The sequence below is a fragment of the Merops nubicus genome, unplaced genomic scaffold (genome assembly GCF_000691845.1).
Source record: "Merops nubicus isolate BGI_N331 unplaced genomic scaffold, ASM69184v1 scaffold41151, whole genome shotgun sequence".
Classification (NCBI taxonomy): Eukaryota; Metazoa; Chordata; class Aves; order Coraciiformes; family Meropidae; genus Merops; species Merops nubicus.
The window spans coordinates 20,205-39,940 of NW_008589799.1; the positions used below are offsets into that span (position 1 = coordinate 20,205).

At 39.3% G+C, this 19,736-nt stretch overlaps 1 protein-coding gene across 1 annotated transcript in view; it reads left to right on the forward strand.

Annotated features, from left to right (window-relative positions):
- The window catches only part of EYA1 (EYA transcriptional coactivator and phosphatase 1), a gene marked incomplete at its 3' end in the record, with an annotated part of 66,790 nt that overhangs the window by 15,847 nt on the left and 31,207 nt on the right, over positions 1 to 19,736 (forward strand). Inside the window, exons 6-9 of the mRNA XM_008949693.1 lie at positions 2,845 to 2,982; positions 9,460 to 9,542; positions 9,962 to 10,148; positions 18,754 to 18,893. Coding sequence (XP_008947941.1) covers positions 2,845 to 2,982; positions 9,460 to 9,542; positions 9,962 to 10,148; positions 18,754 to 18,893 — 548 coding nt within the window. The remainder of the gene's footprint in view (positions 1 to 2,844; positions 2,983 to 9,459; positions 9,543 to 9,961; positions 10,149 to 18,753; positions 18,894 to 19,736) is intronic.

A 19,736-nucleotide genomic window follows, 5' to 3' on the forward strand; every position in this document is an offset into this window, starting at 1 on the left:
ATTTCTCCTGCAGACACCTTGTGTTCTTAATTGGCTGTCTCTGGTGGGTTGGGCAGTCCAGACAGTGACTTTTTTGTTTTTTTGCTTCGTTCCTCTGGATGAAATCCTGGAGTCAGTGAAGGCAACTGTAAAACTCCCACTGACTTCAGCGAGGCCTTGATTTCACTGCTTGAGTTTAGCTGTCTCACTGTCATTGAAGCTATAATTGAGAGTTGCTTTACTTGGCAACTGCTCATGGGGGGTTAACATGCCTGCCTGCTCCTGTGTTTTGTTTTGCCCAATCCATCCTCTGTGCCTAGGACTTGAGTTAATTTTGCCTACCATTTCACACTGCAGAGCTGCTTTTGACCACCCAGCCAAGTAGATTGTAATGCATTTTGTTCTTTTTGAACAGTGCCTTATTACTGGAGCTGAGGTGCTCCTGGGTGATGTGCTTTATAGGAGTAATATTTAAAAACAAGTAACTGTTTAAAAGTTTTGGGATGTAGAACTGTATATATTTTTGCATGTTTAAGGCACATCATACAATCTGTGCTCCTGAAATAAGTTATATGGGGAACACTGGGACGTTCATTTGCAACAGGCAAGACTTGAAGCCTTATTTAGAGCCGAATTTCTCCTTTAGTCTGCAGCTTAGACCCCATGTACTGTCTGCCTTGCCTTTCCCCCACCCAGGTAGGGAGCTTCCAGCTGGTATAAAGAAGAGACTTGTGACATATGTGAAAGGAAAAACTCTGAGTTGGAGTGGGGGACTTCTTTCTTTTTGTTTCTTTACTCTGGAAAAAAGTATTTGTGAATTCCCATATCAGCCTCCCTTAAGTTTTCTCTCTAGGGCAGATTTTAAACAGGTTCTGTCTCAAATACACCTCTGGCCTCTTCGTGTTCCACCCTTCCAGCTCCAACATGCTGCGGCTGGGCAGGCAGGAATGGGGGTGGAGGGCAATGCCACTGACAGCTGCTCCCCAGGACTCCTGGCTCTGGATCATCTGCAAAGCCCCTGAGGAGGACAGAGAATTTCCTGAAGCTCCTTCCTCCTGCCTGCCCTGCTATCAGCATCAGCAAAGGCTTTTCTTACCAACATCATCTCCTTCCAGACCCTGGCAGTCCCCTTCTGTTTTCTTACTGTGCTTTTCCACTTCCTTGCATACATTAGACTTGGGAGCATCAAGGTTTGACAAGTGAAAGCATTCTGGATGAGAGCAGGTGGGAAGAGTAAGTCCCAGGAGATGAAAGGCTCTCCATAGCGTGGAGATTTGCAAAAGGGCATGTAGGTGCCAAGTTGTCTTCACTCAAATTGCATCCTTCTGCTGCTGCCTTTGATCATCTCCTCTCGCTTTGTCTGAGGTGGAGAGTTGAACTGGGTTGTTAAAGCCAGTCTAGAAACATAATGCTTGGTTTAGTTAAACTGTCTCTAAGCAATATTCAGTCAGCATTTCAGAAAGTCCTTAGCAAATAGGGATTGCTGATAGCAAAACATCCACTGCAGGAGTTTCCCCTTGGAAACAAGGTGGCAGATTTGTCATTGGGATGGTTTAGTTGTAAAGTGAAAAAGAAGCAAGTAAGCATCAGGGGAAAACAAGCAGTTAGTCTGGTGGTTAGTGGGTCTGGCAGAAGGAGTTAAGGGTAATTAAAGACAGCAGTTGAAAAGTAATTATTTAAATGTTAGAAGAAAATCTGCTGCCATTTGTATATAAGTAGATGTTGTAAATTCTGCAAACACGATAATGTCTCAGCCCTCTGACCTTCAAATGTTGTTGAATGTTGGTTTTTTTTTTAAAAAAATACCTCCAGCCAGGAATTGGACTTAGATAAACAGTCATTTTCAGAGGAATGTTACTAATTCACACTTAGTGAATTCAGTTCAAATAATGGTGGTTTCTGAACAATGAAGTATCACTGAATGCCACAGTGAAACATAAGAGTGTTGTATCCCTTTTCCATTGCTTTGGCTGTAATTATTTTTAAATGGTAGTTCATGTTGGGACAACCTTATAATTAAAACTAAGAGACAGAGGCTAAATTGTGTGTGTTTTCTTGCTGTTTCAATTGTTGATATTTATGTGCTTGTTGCCTTACAAATTGGAAAAAGAATCACTGAAGTTGGGAGGCAAGTAATTAATTTAATTAGACTTTGAATTCTTTTATTGCTGAATGTGGAAATAAGAGGCTAATGTGATGTGTAATGGATTTCCCTGTCAGTGTAGATTAATGACCCTCTGCTACGTTTTTCCCAGTTTGGGTGATTGCTTCTGGAGCAGCTCCTGTCTTTTAGGTGTTTATTTGTTAAAAGACTACCTCCTATAGTGTTTGATTAGCTTTGAAAATCATCATTACCGTTAGTGCTCCTAGGTCTCTTTATCCACCTTCTAATTCCTTAGAAAGCCAGTACACTCAGAGCTATGTAATTTTCCATGTAGGAATATTATACGATGCAAATCTCAGTTATGTCATTAATGGGTGGATGGCAGGAGAGCTTGGCTATACTATGCTTCATTAAGGTCGTATAAAGTTGCTAATCTGCCTCAGTGAAATGTCATGAATATATGGAAAAGTTAGCCTCTGGCAGGAAAGGAAAAAAAGAATAATGCAACTTCCTGTTCATTTATAAATTTCTTTTGCCATTATTGGAAACACAGTTTTGAATTTAATCTCTCCCTGGTGAACTTTGGTTTTATGCGTGCTTTTAGACTGCCCTTACCCTGTTCATTTATGCACGCTCTCGATATTTGTTCACTCGTGCATGCAATAGTAGGTACATGTTAAAAATGCTGTTAATTAAGTGATTTTATTTTCCATCCCTGTTTGAATATGAACAAATAGATTTGCTGTCACTAACTGATTTAGGTGCATTGTGGGCAGGCATCAAGACAGAAGGTGGATTGGCACAGTCACAGTCACCTGGACAGACAGGATTTCTAAGCTACGGTGCCAGCTTTAGCACACCTCAACCTGGACAGGCTCCCTATAGCTACCAGATGCAAGGTCTGTATAAATAGTTATTACCATTATTTAGATACAATTAATGCTGTGGGGTCTTTTTTCCCCTTCATTGCTTTACATTCCTAGGATAAAAAGAAAGTTTGCTCGAGCTCTTACCTCTGAAATTATTGCAGTTGGAGCTGAAATGATGATTGCCTTTGCTGAGAGCAGCAACAGGCCAGCTCTCAGCAGTTTGGAAGATCCCTCAGTTAGTGACTTCATTAATTTTTAAATAGTGAAGTGTTGTAGTGTTATTACAGTAAAAATGTATCGCCGAATGGCACCATTTAACAAATAGTGAGTGTGACAAAGCAAGTCCTGGAAAACGTGTCAGGATTATGAATTTAGGAAGTGCCAAACATAATTTGATACCTGAGTGTGTTCGGGGAGGGAAAAGCAGATAAAAATACCTACTGCAGCTGTGGAGGTAGCTAAGCAATGACTGAAGTCTGTTTCTTTGAAGTCTATTTAAAAGCTGTAAGCCTGTGTATGTGTGGGCTATTATTATCAGTTATATTTTGTAGCCTTACTTGCCTGTCTAGTTTACTTAATATCTTTCCACCTTGTTCCCCAGCTCCTTTTTTCCCCTTCTGTATCAGGAAGTTGCTGAGTGTGCCTGGTTCTGGATTTTCACCACTTTAAAGGCTATTTAAAAATATCTTTGTTTACTACAGATAACTAATTTTAGATGCTGCTGCAGGGCTTTACACCTCTGAATTTGACAGTTGAAATCAGGTGTGGTGCAGATTTTAGAATTGTTAAAATAAGTGGTCACTCACAGAACTGGCCCACATTTTTTAAAGTTTAGCACCTCTCTTTTTTATTGTCATGCTCCATTTAAACTGTATGCCATCATGTAAACACTCCATGAAATGTCTGGAGGCAAAAGTGCTTTCAGAGACCAAGTGAATGAGATTTTGCGTTTGTTCCATGGCTTTAGATATTGTATATTGATCCAGTGCTTCAGTCAGACATGAGAGGTAGGGCTTTGTTTTGGTGTGGTGGGTTGTGGTTTTTGTTTTTGTGGTTGGTGTTTTGTTTTGGGGTTTCTTTGTGCAATCCCCTTCTGAACTGCAGCCATCTGATGTCTGAAGTATTCCTTGGTGCTAGCATGCTCTGACAAGTAAGAGGAAGATAGTATAAGAGCAGTATGTAAACTTTCATCTAAATGCTGATCAGCAGTGGTCTTCTACTTGTCAGAGTAAATATAACCATAACCAAGTTTGCTTTTGTTTTCTGTAGGTAGCCATACTATCCCACTCTGAAAAAAAAAAAAATCCTCCCTATCTGTAGAGAGAGTTCAAAATGCTTACCAGCAGCAGCTATGAAGAACTCCTGGATTGACATTCCAGCTTTTAAGAAACTGATAATACATGGTCTCTAGGAAATAGAGTTCTTGCAAAATAATGTGTGTTGCCTATAATTTCTATTGCAGTAGTGACTTTGTGCCACAGTCATGTATTGGGATCCTGTTGTGCTAATTTATACAACCAAATGAAAACATAGTCCCTGTAGAAGTTGGAGGCTAAATTAAAACACACAGGCTAGGAAGGCCTAATATAACAGTAAAACTGATGCTGTTTAGGCATAATAAACAGTCATCACCCATTATGGGTTATCTGTCAGCTCTAAAGGGGTGTCTGTGTAAGATACAGAGCAGAGTGATGTCAATAAAAAGGGATTTTAGGGAGGACAATGAAGTAGTATTGCAGATGTATATGGGAAACTCATCTGATGGAGGGAGGAAAGGGGGAGCGGCATGGGATAACATGAGAGAACTGGAAAATTGGCTTGTTGGAAAATCTGGAGAGTAAGCAGTGAATTCTGGCATTAGTAGAGCAAAGCTAGCACTCAGTGGCCTATGTTGAGGTTTGTCTCGAAGGGTGTTGCCTTGTTTTCAGCAATATGCAAAATGTGTGTAGGATCAGAATTGTCAAGGTCATGAAAGGGTGGTGGTTGTCAAGAGATGGAACAGTAAGATCTTGGAAAGCATTTCAGCTGTACATATCGAAAGGCAGGGATCTAAAAATATTCTGCAAAAGGAGTGTGTTAAAGATGACCCAGTTGTGAAGCTCTAATGGGAGGAGGCTCAGAGGCACTGATTTTCACCCAGATCTGAGGCTGGGTTCTGCCCCAGCTGTGCTGTGCTTGGGCTGTGAGCTGCCTACCTGTGGAAGGCAGCAGACTGCTGAAGGCCTGGCTTGGGCAGAAGAGCCACAGGCCAGAGTGGGAGAGCCTGGGAGCCCCTGCGGTGCATATGTCATTTCTGTTGTGCTTGTGAGCGGCACAGCATGTGGATGTGGGAAAGACTGGTCTCCTACAGAAACCTTGCGTAAGAATAAACATAAGAATAGATATAAACTGAACATTTCAAATTAAAATATTGGTGAAGTTAGAAGCTAAATAGGAAACAATCACATTGCTGAATAGGTCTTTCTTGCAGTTAAATGCTGGCAGTATATATCTACACTATATATGAGAATATATCTTTTTTTTATGTTTTCATTTGGCTAACTTTTGAACTTGAAACACCTTTTAAATTGCCTAAATTCTTCCTTTTGATTGAACAGATGTTAAAAGTAAACAGAAACATTTGTTTCTCCTTCCTCGTTTAATTTTGGAAGGGGAACCCATTCATTGTTTCAACTATTGTTTAAGGGCAAAATTGATTCTCCTGACAGAAGAGGGGAGTAATGCTGCTGCTGGTCAGTTGTTTGTGGAGAAACCTCCAGAGAGGGAAATTAATTTATTCTCCCTTTCCCCTCTAGCAATGTATGGACAGGCTGCAGCCTCAGCTTTGTCACAGCTTGCAATAGCCATTCTTCATCTGCGTGCGGCTGCTGAGTGGCTAAATGGAGATAATGGATCCCAAAACCTACTGCACAACCAAGCGTTACACGACAGTGTGCATTGGGCCCTGCCTGACACAGTCCTGCCTGCAGTAAAGGGGATTTCCTAGCAGCCTTGCAGTTGCTGTGCTCATGCTCCCTGGTTGGCGTTACCTGACGCTTAAAAGCTTTGGAGTTATTCTGGTTCCCCTCCTCGAGGTGAATGTCTCCCCGTAACGTGAAGGTGCTGCCTCACCGTGCGTGTGGGGCCAATTAAACCCAGTGCTTTTCCTGACCCTGCTAAAATTACAGCGTGATTAGTCGCTGAACAATAGTGGAGGGATAGACTGCCAACTTTTGAAAACGATGAGGAAAATCGCTGTCTGTGACTCTTTGCTAGGGTTATTCCGGTAACTGGATTTTTTGTTTGTTACAAATTTATCATCCCTCTAAAGGGAGGTGCAGAGGGGAGAAGGTGGGAAGAGGACCCTGGCAGTTCTTGCTGCCCTGTGTTCCCACTCACTGCCCCCTTACTTTCATGAGTATGTTCCTTAAGCTGTTTTTCATATACGTTGCTTCATAGATGTTGAAAGACCACTTATATGACTAATAGCTTTGGGAAAGGGCTGTTGTTCCTATATTGGCAGAGTTAGAAGGATTGCTCAGTGAGGATAAATGGAGTGGAGAAGGGCTGGGGGAAACGCCAAGGAAAGAGCTCCATTTGCAACTGTCTTCCTGAGTATCCCAGGTGTTCTACCACTGGAAGGGTGCTAGACCTGTGATGAGCACCAGTGTTATTTTAGTTACCAAGGCGGTGATGTTTGAGAATACACTAACCAACTGGTCTAGGAATTCATCCATAAAAAAAGTAAACGTTAAGGTATCCAGTTATTATTATACAGTATAAAAATATTGTGCTGGATTGCTAAGCAGTTACTAAGACGACAAGGGGGAGTTTGCCAAGGATTTTTAAACACTGTAAGCAAACGGAAGAAACCTTGAGTTTAAATAGCCCATCTGGCCATCTTGGGCTTTCCCATGAGAGCTATGCTAAACTTCTGCCACAGACATTGTACCCTGATGATAGACGTAGCCCATGGTGAGGAGGCTGAGCTAAGAAAGCAAACGGACTGGGGAGGACCCGTATCCTGTGCCTCGCAGCAGCACAGGGACGAACCCCGTGCCCTGCTCCCAGCGGGGTCCAGCCTTCTTCCAATGCTGCCTGGGGTTCCCAGCTTTAATGTGGATCCATGCTCTTTGCAAAATAGACCTTTGACCCGCAATTTACAGCTTTTATCACATTTTAAACCTACGTAGCTGGCCAGCTTGGGGCAGTAAATCTCTCATGTCTAATGGAGTTTCTTATTTTTGTGTTTGTTCAGCTAAGGTAGGAATAGGAGCTCTATGCCATGCTGCTGCCAATTATTTAAAAAACAAATGGCAAAATAGGAGTATTTTAAAAATAACTGTTGGCCAGTAGTTCTGGGTGGCCCACAGAGCCATTTCTGAGAAACCTGCTTCGTGTTTGTTACGGTCTAGGAGACCCCTACCCCTCCTCCATTGGGGCCAGTGCTGACCATGAGATGAAAGAGAGAGGTCTGTGTGGAAGTGTGTGTGTCTTTGATAGGAGGAATACTGGCTGCCACATAATTACTTTTCTCATTCGCTCTTGCAAATTATTTGCTAAACTTTCTGTAGAAAGATAACATATTCATCAAAAAAAATGAGGGGTTTTGTATTTGGTGTTTTTTGTTGTTTTGTTTTGGTTTGGTTTTTTTTCCCTTCTTATGAGAGATCTTTTACACCTTTTCAGAATGGTTCAAACCATGCACCTCTAAAACTTGTGTTTGAATGCATCACTGCATCACTCAGAAATAACTACAGAAATAGAGACAGAGTGACTTACATTCTTCCAGCCAAAGCACTCTTAGAAATAAAATAGCATTTAAAAGGTTTGAGATTTAAAATATTTTTCAGCTGTATTTTGGCTCTGGGGTTTGTTATAATAAAAAGTAACATCTGTTTTTCAATTTTAAATTAAATTTAAAACAACATGTTTTTCTCATTAGTACTGTTTATCTGTACTATCTGCTAAACTTGGATCTAAACTCTTCTGCTGAAGTAATCTGATTTTAGTTCACAGGATTAGTAGCTTCTATCAACAACCGCAGAGCTCTTGTGCTAACAGCAGATACAAGAGAAGCATTTACAGTCATTATCACACGTTAAATTTAAACTTCATCTTTTACTCCCACTGCTGTTGGACATACTTCACATCTACTTTGAGGCTTGGCTCACGTGTGTGTTTAGGAACTTTTGCAATCAAAGCATTTTCATATTTTTCCTTCTCATTTATAGCTGGGGTACCAATAGGGTTTGGGGTTTTGTCACTTAGAAAAGAGAATAGCTCACAAATGCCCTTCAGGGGTTGTAGTGAGTGTGCAGCCCTGCCTGTGTTTATCGCCGTTTGGAGCTGCAAGCCATGTCATTTTTCCCAATGAGTAATGCTGCACAGGGTTTGGTTGTTAGCTGAGTTGTCAGGTACATCAGAGCGTCGGTGTGTCTGCATGCCTGGCTCCCTGCTGGTCTCCATCCCTCCTTGCCTTCTTCGCTCACCTGCAAGCTTTTGCTCCAAAGGTCCCCGTGTCTCTTGGCACTAGGGCAGGTTTCAGTGGTGAGAGAGGCTGTAAACATCCCAGCAGCTTTCATGCGATCTCCTTGCTGGCTGGGGCTCTCCCGCTGGACGAGTTCAATAGGTTGCCTCATTACAGACGTTACGGTGGCTTGTGTAGCTTCACCCGGTGCATCCATATGTCTCAGCTGGTGTCTGTGTCACTCCCGGGTTATAACCAGTGAGGGCAAAACAGCTGAAAGGGGGTTGCTGCCCTTTTAGTGGAACAGCTTCTCAGGTTAGGTATTAAACAAGGGCCCCATCTGTCTCTATTTGGTGGCTCGTGAAGTGGGGAGGAGGGTGGTGAAGGCAGTAATTCAGTCTCTGGGCTAAATTCATTCTTAGAATGGTCTCTATTCTCAGAGAGGTGCTTTTTTCCCTTGTGTCATGCCCGGGAGACTCTATCAAAAGAAAAAGCTTTGCCGCCCAAGGCTGTCTGAGATCGATTAATGAATCCTAATGGCTTTGCAGTCAGACCGAGCTGTTTGGAGCAGGGAGTTATGGCTTGCGCTGTTCCTGCGAGGTGCTGAGGCTCAAGGAGGGGAGAGGACCCACTTCTCAAAGGTGGTAGGAGAAGTGGAGCCAGTGGGCTTCAGTGAGGGGAGACAGAATCTGTTGGGACAAAACTCAATGTTTTCGTTTAATAAAAACTGAAAGTTAAGAAACCTTCATTACTTCCATGATGCTGGGTGTCATTCAGAGGGGTAGGATAGCCTAACTTAAATCAGATCTGAGGATGGTCCCAATGCTTGCCTAAATTTCAGTTTTTTTCTTTTTATTGCAATAAGGAAACACAGGGTGTAGGAAGGATAAATTATCACTTTCCATGTATTAAAATGTTATAAAGCTGATGACAACCAAATCGGTCAACATATGGGAAATATTACAAACAGGCCATATCCTTATGATATAATCCCATGATGGAAGTTATTTTCTGATACTGTTTTTTAGTAATTCAAGTAATTTTTCATTTCATTTCAGGCAGCAGTTTTACAACATCATCAGGAATATATGCAGGAAATAATTCACTCACAAATTCTACTGGATTTAATAGTTCACAGCAGGTAAATTTGTATATATGAGTTGAGGAAACTTTGGCAAATGGAATTCTCATCCACTGAAAAAGTGTAGCTTTTTGAAAGAAATTAGCATCCTTTCAAGTTAAGCTAATGTTTATAAATGTTTTTCTTTGATTTGTTCTCTTCCAATAGTAGAACTAATTGTCTGGTGTTGATGTTGTTATTCACACAACTTCAGCAGTGTGTCTAAAACTATTTGTACGAGAAGACATACTAAATTATGTGTAATTTAGATTTCATTTTATTACCTCACAGTTTTAGGTCCTACAGCATCCAGTCCAGGAAGCATACTTGATGAAATTCTCACATGCGTTTGCATTTATATTTTGGAATTTGTGCTAAAAAGTAGCAAGACTTTGGTGGACTATTCAGATGATGATTTTGTTTGTTTGTTCGTCTTGCAGGAATATCCCTCTTATCCCAGTTTTGGCCAGAGCCAATATGCACAGTATTACAACAGCTCACCATACCCTTCACACTACATGACAAACAGCAACACCAGCCCAACAACACCCTCCACAAATGCAACTTACCAGCTCCAAGAACCACCATCTGGCATCACCAGTCAAGCAGCTACAGATCCTGCTGCAGGTAATTACATGGATTTTATAGTCCCTATGAGGCACATTTTTTTATGTTGAAAGAGGATTGAATTGGATTTTTTTCGCGTGTGTGTGTGTGTAGTTGTTGATTTGGGTTTTTTACAGTTTCTTAATCCTGAGCCTGTGGCACTTATTACACAGATTCTAACAGAAAAAAGGGTAAAGAAAAACCACGACCAGTAAAAGTTTTAAATCTTGTGTAAAATACAAGTTGGTTTCTACTTGTAAAATGCTTGTGTTAAAAATTGCAGGTTATAGGAAAGTCTTTAAACCAAAACCTGATGATTTTAAGCTCTGTCTTCATTAAGATAAGCTCTTTTGATTTTTCCTAAGACTGAAATCAAGAGGCCTTCAGACCGTAGACTAACTGTCCACTTGAAAGAGAGCTTTTGTGTTTTCACTTTGGGAGCACTTAATAATGCTTGTAATGGGGAGTGGAAACTGCACAAGTGTTTCCATTTTAAGAAAAGATTTTCAGTGGCTTGGTTTTTTTTCCCCAGTCATTTTACCTTTCTTGCTGGAATTTGGCAGTCCTCTGCTAGCTAAGATATTTTTTTTTAATATTTAGGCCAAATTCCTCCAGCTGTTTTTGGAAATGAGGGGTGAGAAATACTTTGTGTATTATTAAAAAAGAAAAAATAAATTTTTACCCGTTCAAGCATGTCAGTAGTTAAATGGCAGAAGTTTGAGATCTATCTGAGAGGAAGTCCAAGGTTGCAAATGCACTTCTTGGTAGTGTGGTAAGAAGATTTGGCAACATTATCCAGGAGGTTTTGTTTTAGAGTCTTGTTGGGGGAGGTTATTTTTTATTTTCTTGAAGTACTTGTTAAGACTGACATTGGATGTGCAGCGTGAGCTTTAATGTAATTTGCTAGAACTCTGTTGCTTTTCTGCATGAGTGTGTACATAAAGAAAATGTATAAAGTGTTGTCTCTTTTGATATATTTGCTGAAAGTAAGTAGGTAAGAAAATGTAGTTAGTATGTATGTGTATATACATGAGATCATGTGTGTGCTCAGTGTGTTTGAGAAAGGAATCTTTCTAAATATATGAATGGATATTGGAATCTGCAGCTTATAGAATATATGAATGCCTATATACGGAGGCATACGGAGTCTGCGTAATCACTCCGCTTTTCACTTTGTTTTTAATTTTTTTGTTTTGTTTTCTTGTGAGTTTGTTTTCTTTTTAATTTGAAAGAAAATTTATCAAGTTTTAGCTTTTATTAAAATTAAATTGTATCTTCTGGGTCTTGAACTTTTGCAAAATCTTTGCATATATTTTTTAAATTAGTTGATACTTCCTAAAAGCAACAATAAAGACATATATGGAGAGAGGAGGTATATTTTTCCCAAGCTCAAACTTAGTGGCCTAAAGGCTGTCTTCCTGTTTGAATAGTTTTCTGTGCCCTGTAAGCCTGGACAGAACTTTTCTATCAGTTTCTTTTTATGAAGCCTCTGTTTTCTCCGTCAGATATTCCACATTGTTGTTAAGAAAGTTTTGTCTACAAGTTTGAAAGAACTTGGTGGGCTTTCTTACTTTTTTACTTTCTTCTAGCTGAGGCTTCTTGCAAGGTGTTGGCTGAGGTCATATACAGTATGCTTGGAAGACAAAGCAAGGCTGGGGTCAAAGAAAAGAGGGATCAGCATGGAGGAAAGGAATTCTGATGGAGTGAGGACAAGTGACAAGGATATTAGAGAGAAGGAAATTCCCAGTTGGGTCAAAAACACAGAACAAAGGAGTAAACTAACCAAATTTTAACTACAATTAGTCAAATTTCTGTAGGATGTTTTGCCACATCTGGTGAAGTTGTGCTGCTGATTCTCTACCACAGCTGGAACACTGCATATGAGGGATGGTGGGGAGCAGGGCAGGGCTGTCAGGTTAGGCTGCTGTACCCCTTTAGTAGGATAGGCTCCAGATGTGGAATTGCAGCTGCCTTTGCTGGGTGTTGAGATCCTTAGACATCTTCTACACTTAAAAACCCCATGTAATCTGTGTGGTCTGAACTATGGCAGGGCAAGCACAGAGCAGCCTTCAGACTTTACAGAGGCACCGGGATAATTTGACAGACATAGGTGGTTCCTATGAATTCGGGCCAGTAAATGAAACAGGAGAGTCTGGTAAGAAACGTGAAAGGAGAGGAAGTAATTATGTGCTCTTGTGACATTTTTAGTAGACTTTTGTGGACTCAGAAAGCTCAGATAATTTCACTAAAAATGTGTTTAATTCCTTGTCCAAATATAAAATCCTTTTATGGTTTCCCACAGTTCCTAGTAAAATATGCAAATTTTTGCCATTCAATCCAGGATGTCTCGGGGTTCTTGCAGAAGAACCTGAGATTTTCAATGCTCAGTGCTGCTTCTTTCTGTTCTCTTTGTGGATCTGACAAAATTCTTGAACCTCAGTCACAAAAAACCTTTTGATTGCACAAAGGCTGATAGTCCCTGCCTCCATAAATCAGGCACACAAATTTTATTTTCTTGTGAAGAGAAGGCTGTATTTTTGCAGTGACATAATCAGAAAATTATTAAAATAAACAATACATTTCAGTACGACATTTCAAATTTTAAATGTGTGCTTTGCTTCAAATTTAATTGGAAATTTTGTTTCAGTTCAAAAGTAAGACCTTTCAAAAGTGTTTTGTTTTGTTTTTTTTTTTTCCAGTTGTAGAATTCTAACTTTTGCTTTACAGAACAAAATGTTTTTCATCAGAGTAACAACAGAATATTAGGTTCCTTCTGGGATGAGCTTTCAATTCACACATGAGCAGATTATCTGAGGTATGACTAGCAAGTTGCTGATTTTTCATGTGAACTGTAGCATGTAAGAGAAGTAACAATAATTAAAGTGATAAAAAATAATAAAAGTAAGTTAGTGAGCGCTCTCCCTTCCAATACTCAATTTGAAAGTAGGTTCAGAGCAAACCAAAGGAAGTATTCCTTATGTTGCATATAGGTGAGCTGTGCAGCTCCTTGCTGCAGGGTGTTGCGGATGCGGAAAGTTTCTGCCATTGTACTAGCATGCTCATAGTCCTCACCAGACAAATATCACATATGTTTTTTAGGTGAAGATTTTGACATTTTGTCACAACAGCATTAAAGAAGCCCTCCTGTGGTTCTGTCAGCAGGCATTATTGTATTTCTTGCAATACTTATTTAGTGCTTTTACTTACTACTAGTGTAATAGTCCTGTTCTTAATACAGAAGTTCAAAAACCATCAGACCTCAAATACCTATGTGTTTCTGCTGCACTGTTTAATCCTGGTTCAGTTTTATGTAAGCAGGAAAGGAAGAAGTTTGTATAGTGCTCATGAAATTATTTTGTGTTTAGCTTTATTTATGCCAAAGTAAGAAAATCATAGCATGAAACTGATGTATTCAAATTATCTGTATCTGTTTTGGTGTTTTTTTTTCAGTTCGGGTTTTTTGTTGGGTTTTTTTGTTTGTTTTTAATTGTGTGGTTTTTTGTTTTGTTTTGTATTTTGTATACAGGAGTTGAAATAAAACTGGCCTGAGGGTTTAAGGTCTTTAGTCAAGATTAAGCATAAGATCTGAGGGCAACCATTAATTTGGACACAATCTAAATGGAAAATATTTGCGCATACCTACTTGCAGAGACATTTGACTATACTAGCTATGCTAGACCCATCTCATCCTTGTGATTTACATTGTGACATGAGATATGATTACTTTGATAATATGTGTTTATTGTTTTTGCATACCCTTTCAGTGTAGTAGGGAAAAAGTCTGATGAAATTTGCAATGCCTTTGTCAACAGCAAGAGCTCAACCCACACACTCAGTGGTTGGATTTACCTAGAGATAAACTTAATTTGGGGATTTCTGAGATAGCTTGTTTTCCACAGATTTGTCAGTTGTCTCTTGCTGTATAGTACATTGAAATCAATAATAAGAAAATACAGTGATTACTTAGGGAGGATTTCCAAAACAAACAGGAATTAGAGAGTATGGTGTCACAAATGGTATCTCTGTGGCTGTATTCTCTGTTCATAACTAATCAAAGTATTCTTATTTATGAGATGATGGAAGATCTTCCTGTGTGACAAAACCATCAAAACTGCTCATGATGATGTGTAGCAAGGAAGTATACGCTTATGAAATATCAAGTCAAGTTGCAATAATACAGTGCTTTGAAGCATAGGGGAATGTCTGCAACAGTATGGTTCCTGTATTTTAGGTAAACCAGAACTTAAATATATTTTATTCTTCATAGTTATGTGGGTTTTTTTGTCTGGCTTGGTGTCACCGTACACTGCAGAGGTTACTGACGGGTCAGGAGCAGGGGGTACAAGTTGCACCTGGAAAAGGAGGCACACATTAATAGAATCTGAGTTTAAATTGTTTGACTGACTGACTAGAGAAGTCAAGATTGAGTGCATTACACTTGGTCAAGGGTTGAAAGAAGGAACTCTGAGGGTGTGAAACAGAAACAATCTGTAACATTTAATGCCTGCTTGAGGCTGAGTGCAGAGAGGTGCTGTAGTGGAGCGATCTAAAATTATGTGGCCATTAATGGATGCAGAAGAATAACTGTTGCTTATGTAAGACTTGCCCGAAGCACTTTTCCATCTTCCAGATATTTTCATCTCAGGGGATTCCCAAAGCTGCTGTTGTTTTGTATGTTTAGAGTGTTCCTATATTAACATTTTAATTTGGAGTAGGAGTCTGTTCTGATGTAGAGCTTTGGCTCAGCAAAGTGGTCCTAGAGCACCCAGCTGGAGTCCTTTCAGACAAAACTAACCTGGAAGGTGTCCTCGGGGACAGCTCATAAATCTTCCAGCCCCTGTTAAGGATGTTGAGAAAGCTAGATCAGGCTGAACGTACACTGAAATGACCTCCCAGAAACAGCCAGTGAATCTTGGGATCATTGCCACCACTTGTTTGATCCCACAGACCCAACCTGCTAAAGCAGAATGGTTCAGGCACTCTTGAATGCTTCTCTTCCAGGGATGTCTTCAGGCTCTGCTGGAACCTTGTAATCTTCTTGGAGCCTGGCATTTTTTGGCAAAATATGCCACAAATCTCCTGGATTTTATCTGAACTTCCTCCTGTGTTTAACCTGGCTGCTGCCAGCTTGCAGTATTGCTTCAGTATGGGGACAGGCAGTGGAGAGCTGAACCTCACCCCCTTTTCCACTCATGGAAGGGCTGGGTTTTCTCCTTCAGCTCCCTGTGTTTGTGATGCTAAAGAACAGGATAAAATTAAGTTCAGTGCTTTTGAAACACAGTCATTACCCTTGGCTAATATTACACTATGTCTAGTACTATGAAGTGAGCAGAGGTTAAACAAACTACCCTCCTCCTATCAATGAATGTAGAATAAGGGGTATAGTGGTAACGTGTTTTGTGGATATGTAGCTTGACTTCAGCAAGGCTTTTGCTGCCCTGACAGTTAAATCTTTTCACTTAACAATCTTATGAGCAAACTAGGCTAAAGCAGTCTAACAGCAACTACAGCAGAATGATGTAAATCTGTTTAGGAAACCATGTCCTGAGAAAAGTCAGAGAGAGCTCACTGTTAAAATAGAAGGATGGCTACAGCAGCATTCCTTAGTGTCTGCCTTGGCCCCAGCATTTTCATTAATCATTGAGATGACGGAACAGAATGTGTTTGCCTATTAAATATGTAGATGACACCATGCTGAGAGGGGCTGCAAGTTCTTTGGAGACAGGATGAGAACTCAAAAAATGGAGATGTGATCTGAATAGGAGCAGGTGTGAGGTATACATTTAGGCAGCAATGATGAACTGCACAAATGTGGGATGGGGAATGTTGGCAGCTCCTTCCAGGCTCTACCTTTCCCTGTGGACTGCTTTCAGTACTCCTGATATTAGTGGCACACTGAGTACCCTCAGCCGCTGTTGTTCTTTCTTGCTCCAGAATTTGTCAGGGCTTGGGCTTGTCGAGGCTCAGGGCTCAGCTGGATACTGGATTCTTTAGCTGGGTTTCCTTATGAGGACCTGAGAGCAAGCAGTGGACATGGAGCTGGTAACCCAGCCATGCACACAGAGGCTGCCCCCTTGAGCAGCCTTAATCCAAAGAGTACATGCGATGGTTTCCCTTTACATCTGTGGAATAAGTTTCTTACACACGAGGTCACGTTTCCCCCATTGGTTGCTGCTATCTGTCACGCTGTTCATAACAGACTGGTCTCCTGAGTCGGCTCAGAAGCTCCGGGTATTGTCAGTGTTGTATATTCAGTTCTTGTGCAGTATTTGGCCAGGTATTTGAGAAATGATTGTTTAGGTGTCTCTTCCTTTTCAGAAGATGATCTAGAGGTCCTGAGATTAACGTTTATTGAAAATATTGCAGAAAATGCAAATTGTCTGCTGCCAAGCGGTATCCAGGGGAGGTTAGCCTGTGCGATATGGGAAGTAAAGCTCTGCTCAACTTTGCTTTGGATTACCTGTTTAGAGAGACTATAGAGAGCGACAATCAGAACATAGAAAAGAGGATTGTCAGGCAAGGGTTAACCTAGCAACAAAGAGCATCTGAGAACAGTCCTCAAATGCGTGCAAATACAAACAACAAAGGGAATAGTTCCATCGTGTCCTGTCCTGTCCCTCCCTGTAAATTTTACTTGCATCTGAATTTTAGAGCACATATTTAGAACATCATTGGCTAATATACTTGTTGAAGGAATTCTGGTCTGCTTATTTTACTGGGTTAGAATTTATTTTGAGGCTTTTGTGCATTATCTTCTTTTCTTTTTCTTTCATTTTTAAAGTATTTTATGAAAATAACGTATAGCAGTTCAGTTTAAAAGGTTGGGAAATTTTAGTAGTAGAGTTATGATATCTTATTTAAGTACAGTAGGTGAAAGGAATCAGCATTCAAAATTTAAATAGTTTTAGTAAGTATTCTGAAGTGTACATTGTCATAGGAAAAAATATTATTGAAATGTACATGATAGTTAACATTTAAACCTGTAGGTATGTAAACTGATATGGCCGGGTGATTTTTTTGTTCTGTGGCACATACACAGCAATACTTATAGGCTGAGTCTCTTTTCAGGATTTTTTGTTTTGCTTTGAGTTATATTTTAACTTTTTTTTCCTGCCTTGTTTAATGTAGCCTGAGATACTTGGGTTAAAGCATAATGTTAAATATATACTGGTTTCCATTAAGTGTAGATTTGAAGGCTGAGTATGAGAATTTAAAGACCTTTTCTTTCCAATCAGCACAAGCAACCATTATTATTTTGAGTAATTGCGAATATGCAGTGTTACACAGATGTCCAGAGTCTCCTCCCTAATCTAACCTTTGACCTCAACAGGATGGTCGGGGTTTTTTTAGGAGAAAGAATCACTTGTATGACAGGGATACCTGCCTGTTCAAACTGGAATGCCATGGTCTGTTCTGATTCAAAAGAAAACTTATATCCTATATGTGAGGATAAAATAGTTAAAGTTAAAATAACCTACAGAATTCTAACGAGTAATGTTAACTGAGGAGTGAAATAGATAAATATATTGTATACTGAAAATTCCAGCTACCTTCACAAAATAGGTGTTTTTTTAGGTAAAAAAAAAAAAAAAACAATAACTGTCAAAATAACAGTCTTTTCTCTGAAAACTTAAGGCTGTAAACAGAAGTGTTCAAAAGAAATTTTAAAATGTGTGGTTGCATTTCTGAGGAGTACGGTCCTTGTAGTTAAATCAGTTAGGCAGGATGATTCATACTGGGTCTCTGCTTTGTTCATGCCCAAGCGCTTCACTGTTATGGAGTCCATGGATGTTAAGAATAGCAAAATATCTTCCAGCTAGAGTGTCTTCAGGATAACTTTTACATATATAAGTCACCATTCTCTTTCACCTGTTCAGCAACTGTAAATATTTTATAAGGAAATTTCATCGATGCATGGTAATTAGTGTACAATACTGTTTATAGAGTATTGTATCCTGTCATAAAGGTACTCACTGGAGAAGTTCAGTGTTGAGTAGGACTTTGAAGAATGCTATGAATTTCATCTTCATAGTTGATGCATATTTAAAGTTTAGTGATTGAACTTACCATAGGAAATTAAGGACTCTATGCCATATTTAGAAAGAATTCTATTTATCTGGCTTAAATGCAGCAGTCTAGAAGTGTTTTCAATCAGACAGTTTGGGAAAAGTTATCAATTTCTATGCGTTGTTACTTTTCATTTTTTACACCTGGGTGTTTCTTTTTCTTACCAGTCACCATAGTAGTTATCTTAAAGCATGTTTGAAAACTTAGAATTAAATCAATGTTTTTTAAAAAAAGATGGTATGCCTTAAAATTGTTCAGTAATTGCTCATTAATCTTGTTTATCGAGTGATATGGTCTTCTGTGTGATTTGAAGGAATCAAGATTTTTTCAAAATTTATTATTTGTTTACTGAAATAATTTATCTGGTTTTGCATATAATTTGAATTTGATTGCAATTATTTCTTGGTATTGCTACTTAACATTGTAGATTTAATTACTTTAGTTAGGAACCTTTAGTGAACATCCTGCTTTTTTTTAGTGTCACATGCAAAAAGCAAGTAAGTTGAACATTTTGAAGTCTAAACTGAAAGGTAAAAATGTCATTTCTTTACTACAGCAGAATACAGTACAATCCACAGTCCATCAACACCCATTAAAGATTCAGATTCAGATAGATTGCGTCGTAGTTCAGATGGGAAATCGCGTGGACGTGGCAGAAGAAACAATAATCCTTCACCACCACCTGACTCTGATCTAGAGGTACATTATATTAGATGGTTTTGACTTGTTACAGACACTATTTTTCTCATTGTTTTGTACAGAGAAGTAATATTTACTTATTAAAAGTAAAGTGGCATTGTAGTTCCCTTTTTTTTTTTTTTGTCCTGGCAGTATTTTCATAGAAGATAGTATTTTTCTCCTAAAACACCTTGTTCAAAAAAAAAAAAAAAAAAAAAAGGCAACCTTTTCCCAAGTCAAAGTAAGGTTTAAAGTTTGGCATTTGGACAGGAGATTCTTGTGGCACAAGAGTGGCTTTTGTTCTCTCCTGCTGTGTTCACATTCCTCCCAGTGGCCCATTCTTTATGTTGAGAACGCATCTCCAATGACACACCACAGCCATGAGTGTCCACATTGCATTACTTTTCCTTTCCAAAAGTTTAGCCCATTTGTCATTATGGGAAACACAGTCTCAGTAGGATTCAAAATACTTGTATATGAACACTTTATTTTTGATTAAAATACCATTTTGTGTGTGGTCAGATTTATTTAAAACACATGTTTTCCATTGGCTCTAACCAAAAGAATTATTTACTGATGCCATAAATTCTTACAGGTACAGCATCAAAGTTCATAATTTTCAAACTTCAGGTGTCTAAAATCCATTAAAAAAGAACATAGATTAAAGGAATTTTAATGTTTTGCAGCAGTTTCCTTTGATTTGCTTTTGGAGGTAATTTTCAAGAGCAGTTATACGAACTTTGTTTTGTTAGACTTAGAGAAATACAGAACTCAAACTCCAAAGATTTAATTTTCAGAGGCTTCTCTTAATTTATTTCAGTTGCTATCTCACATCTGGCTTTAAAATAATACATTGTACAATCT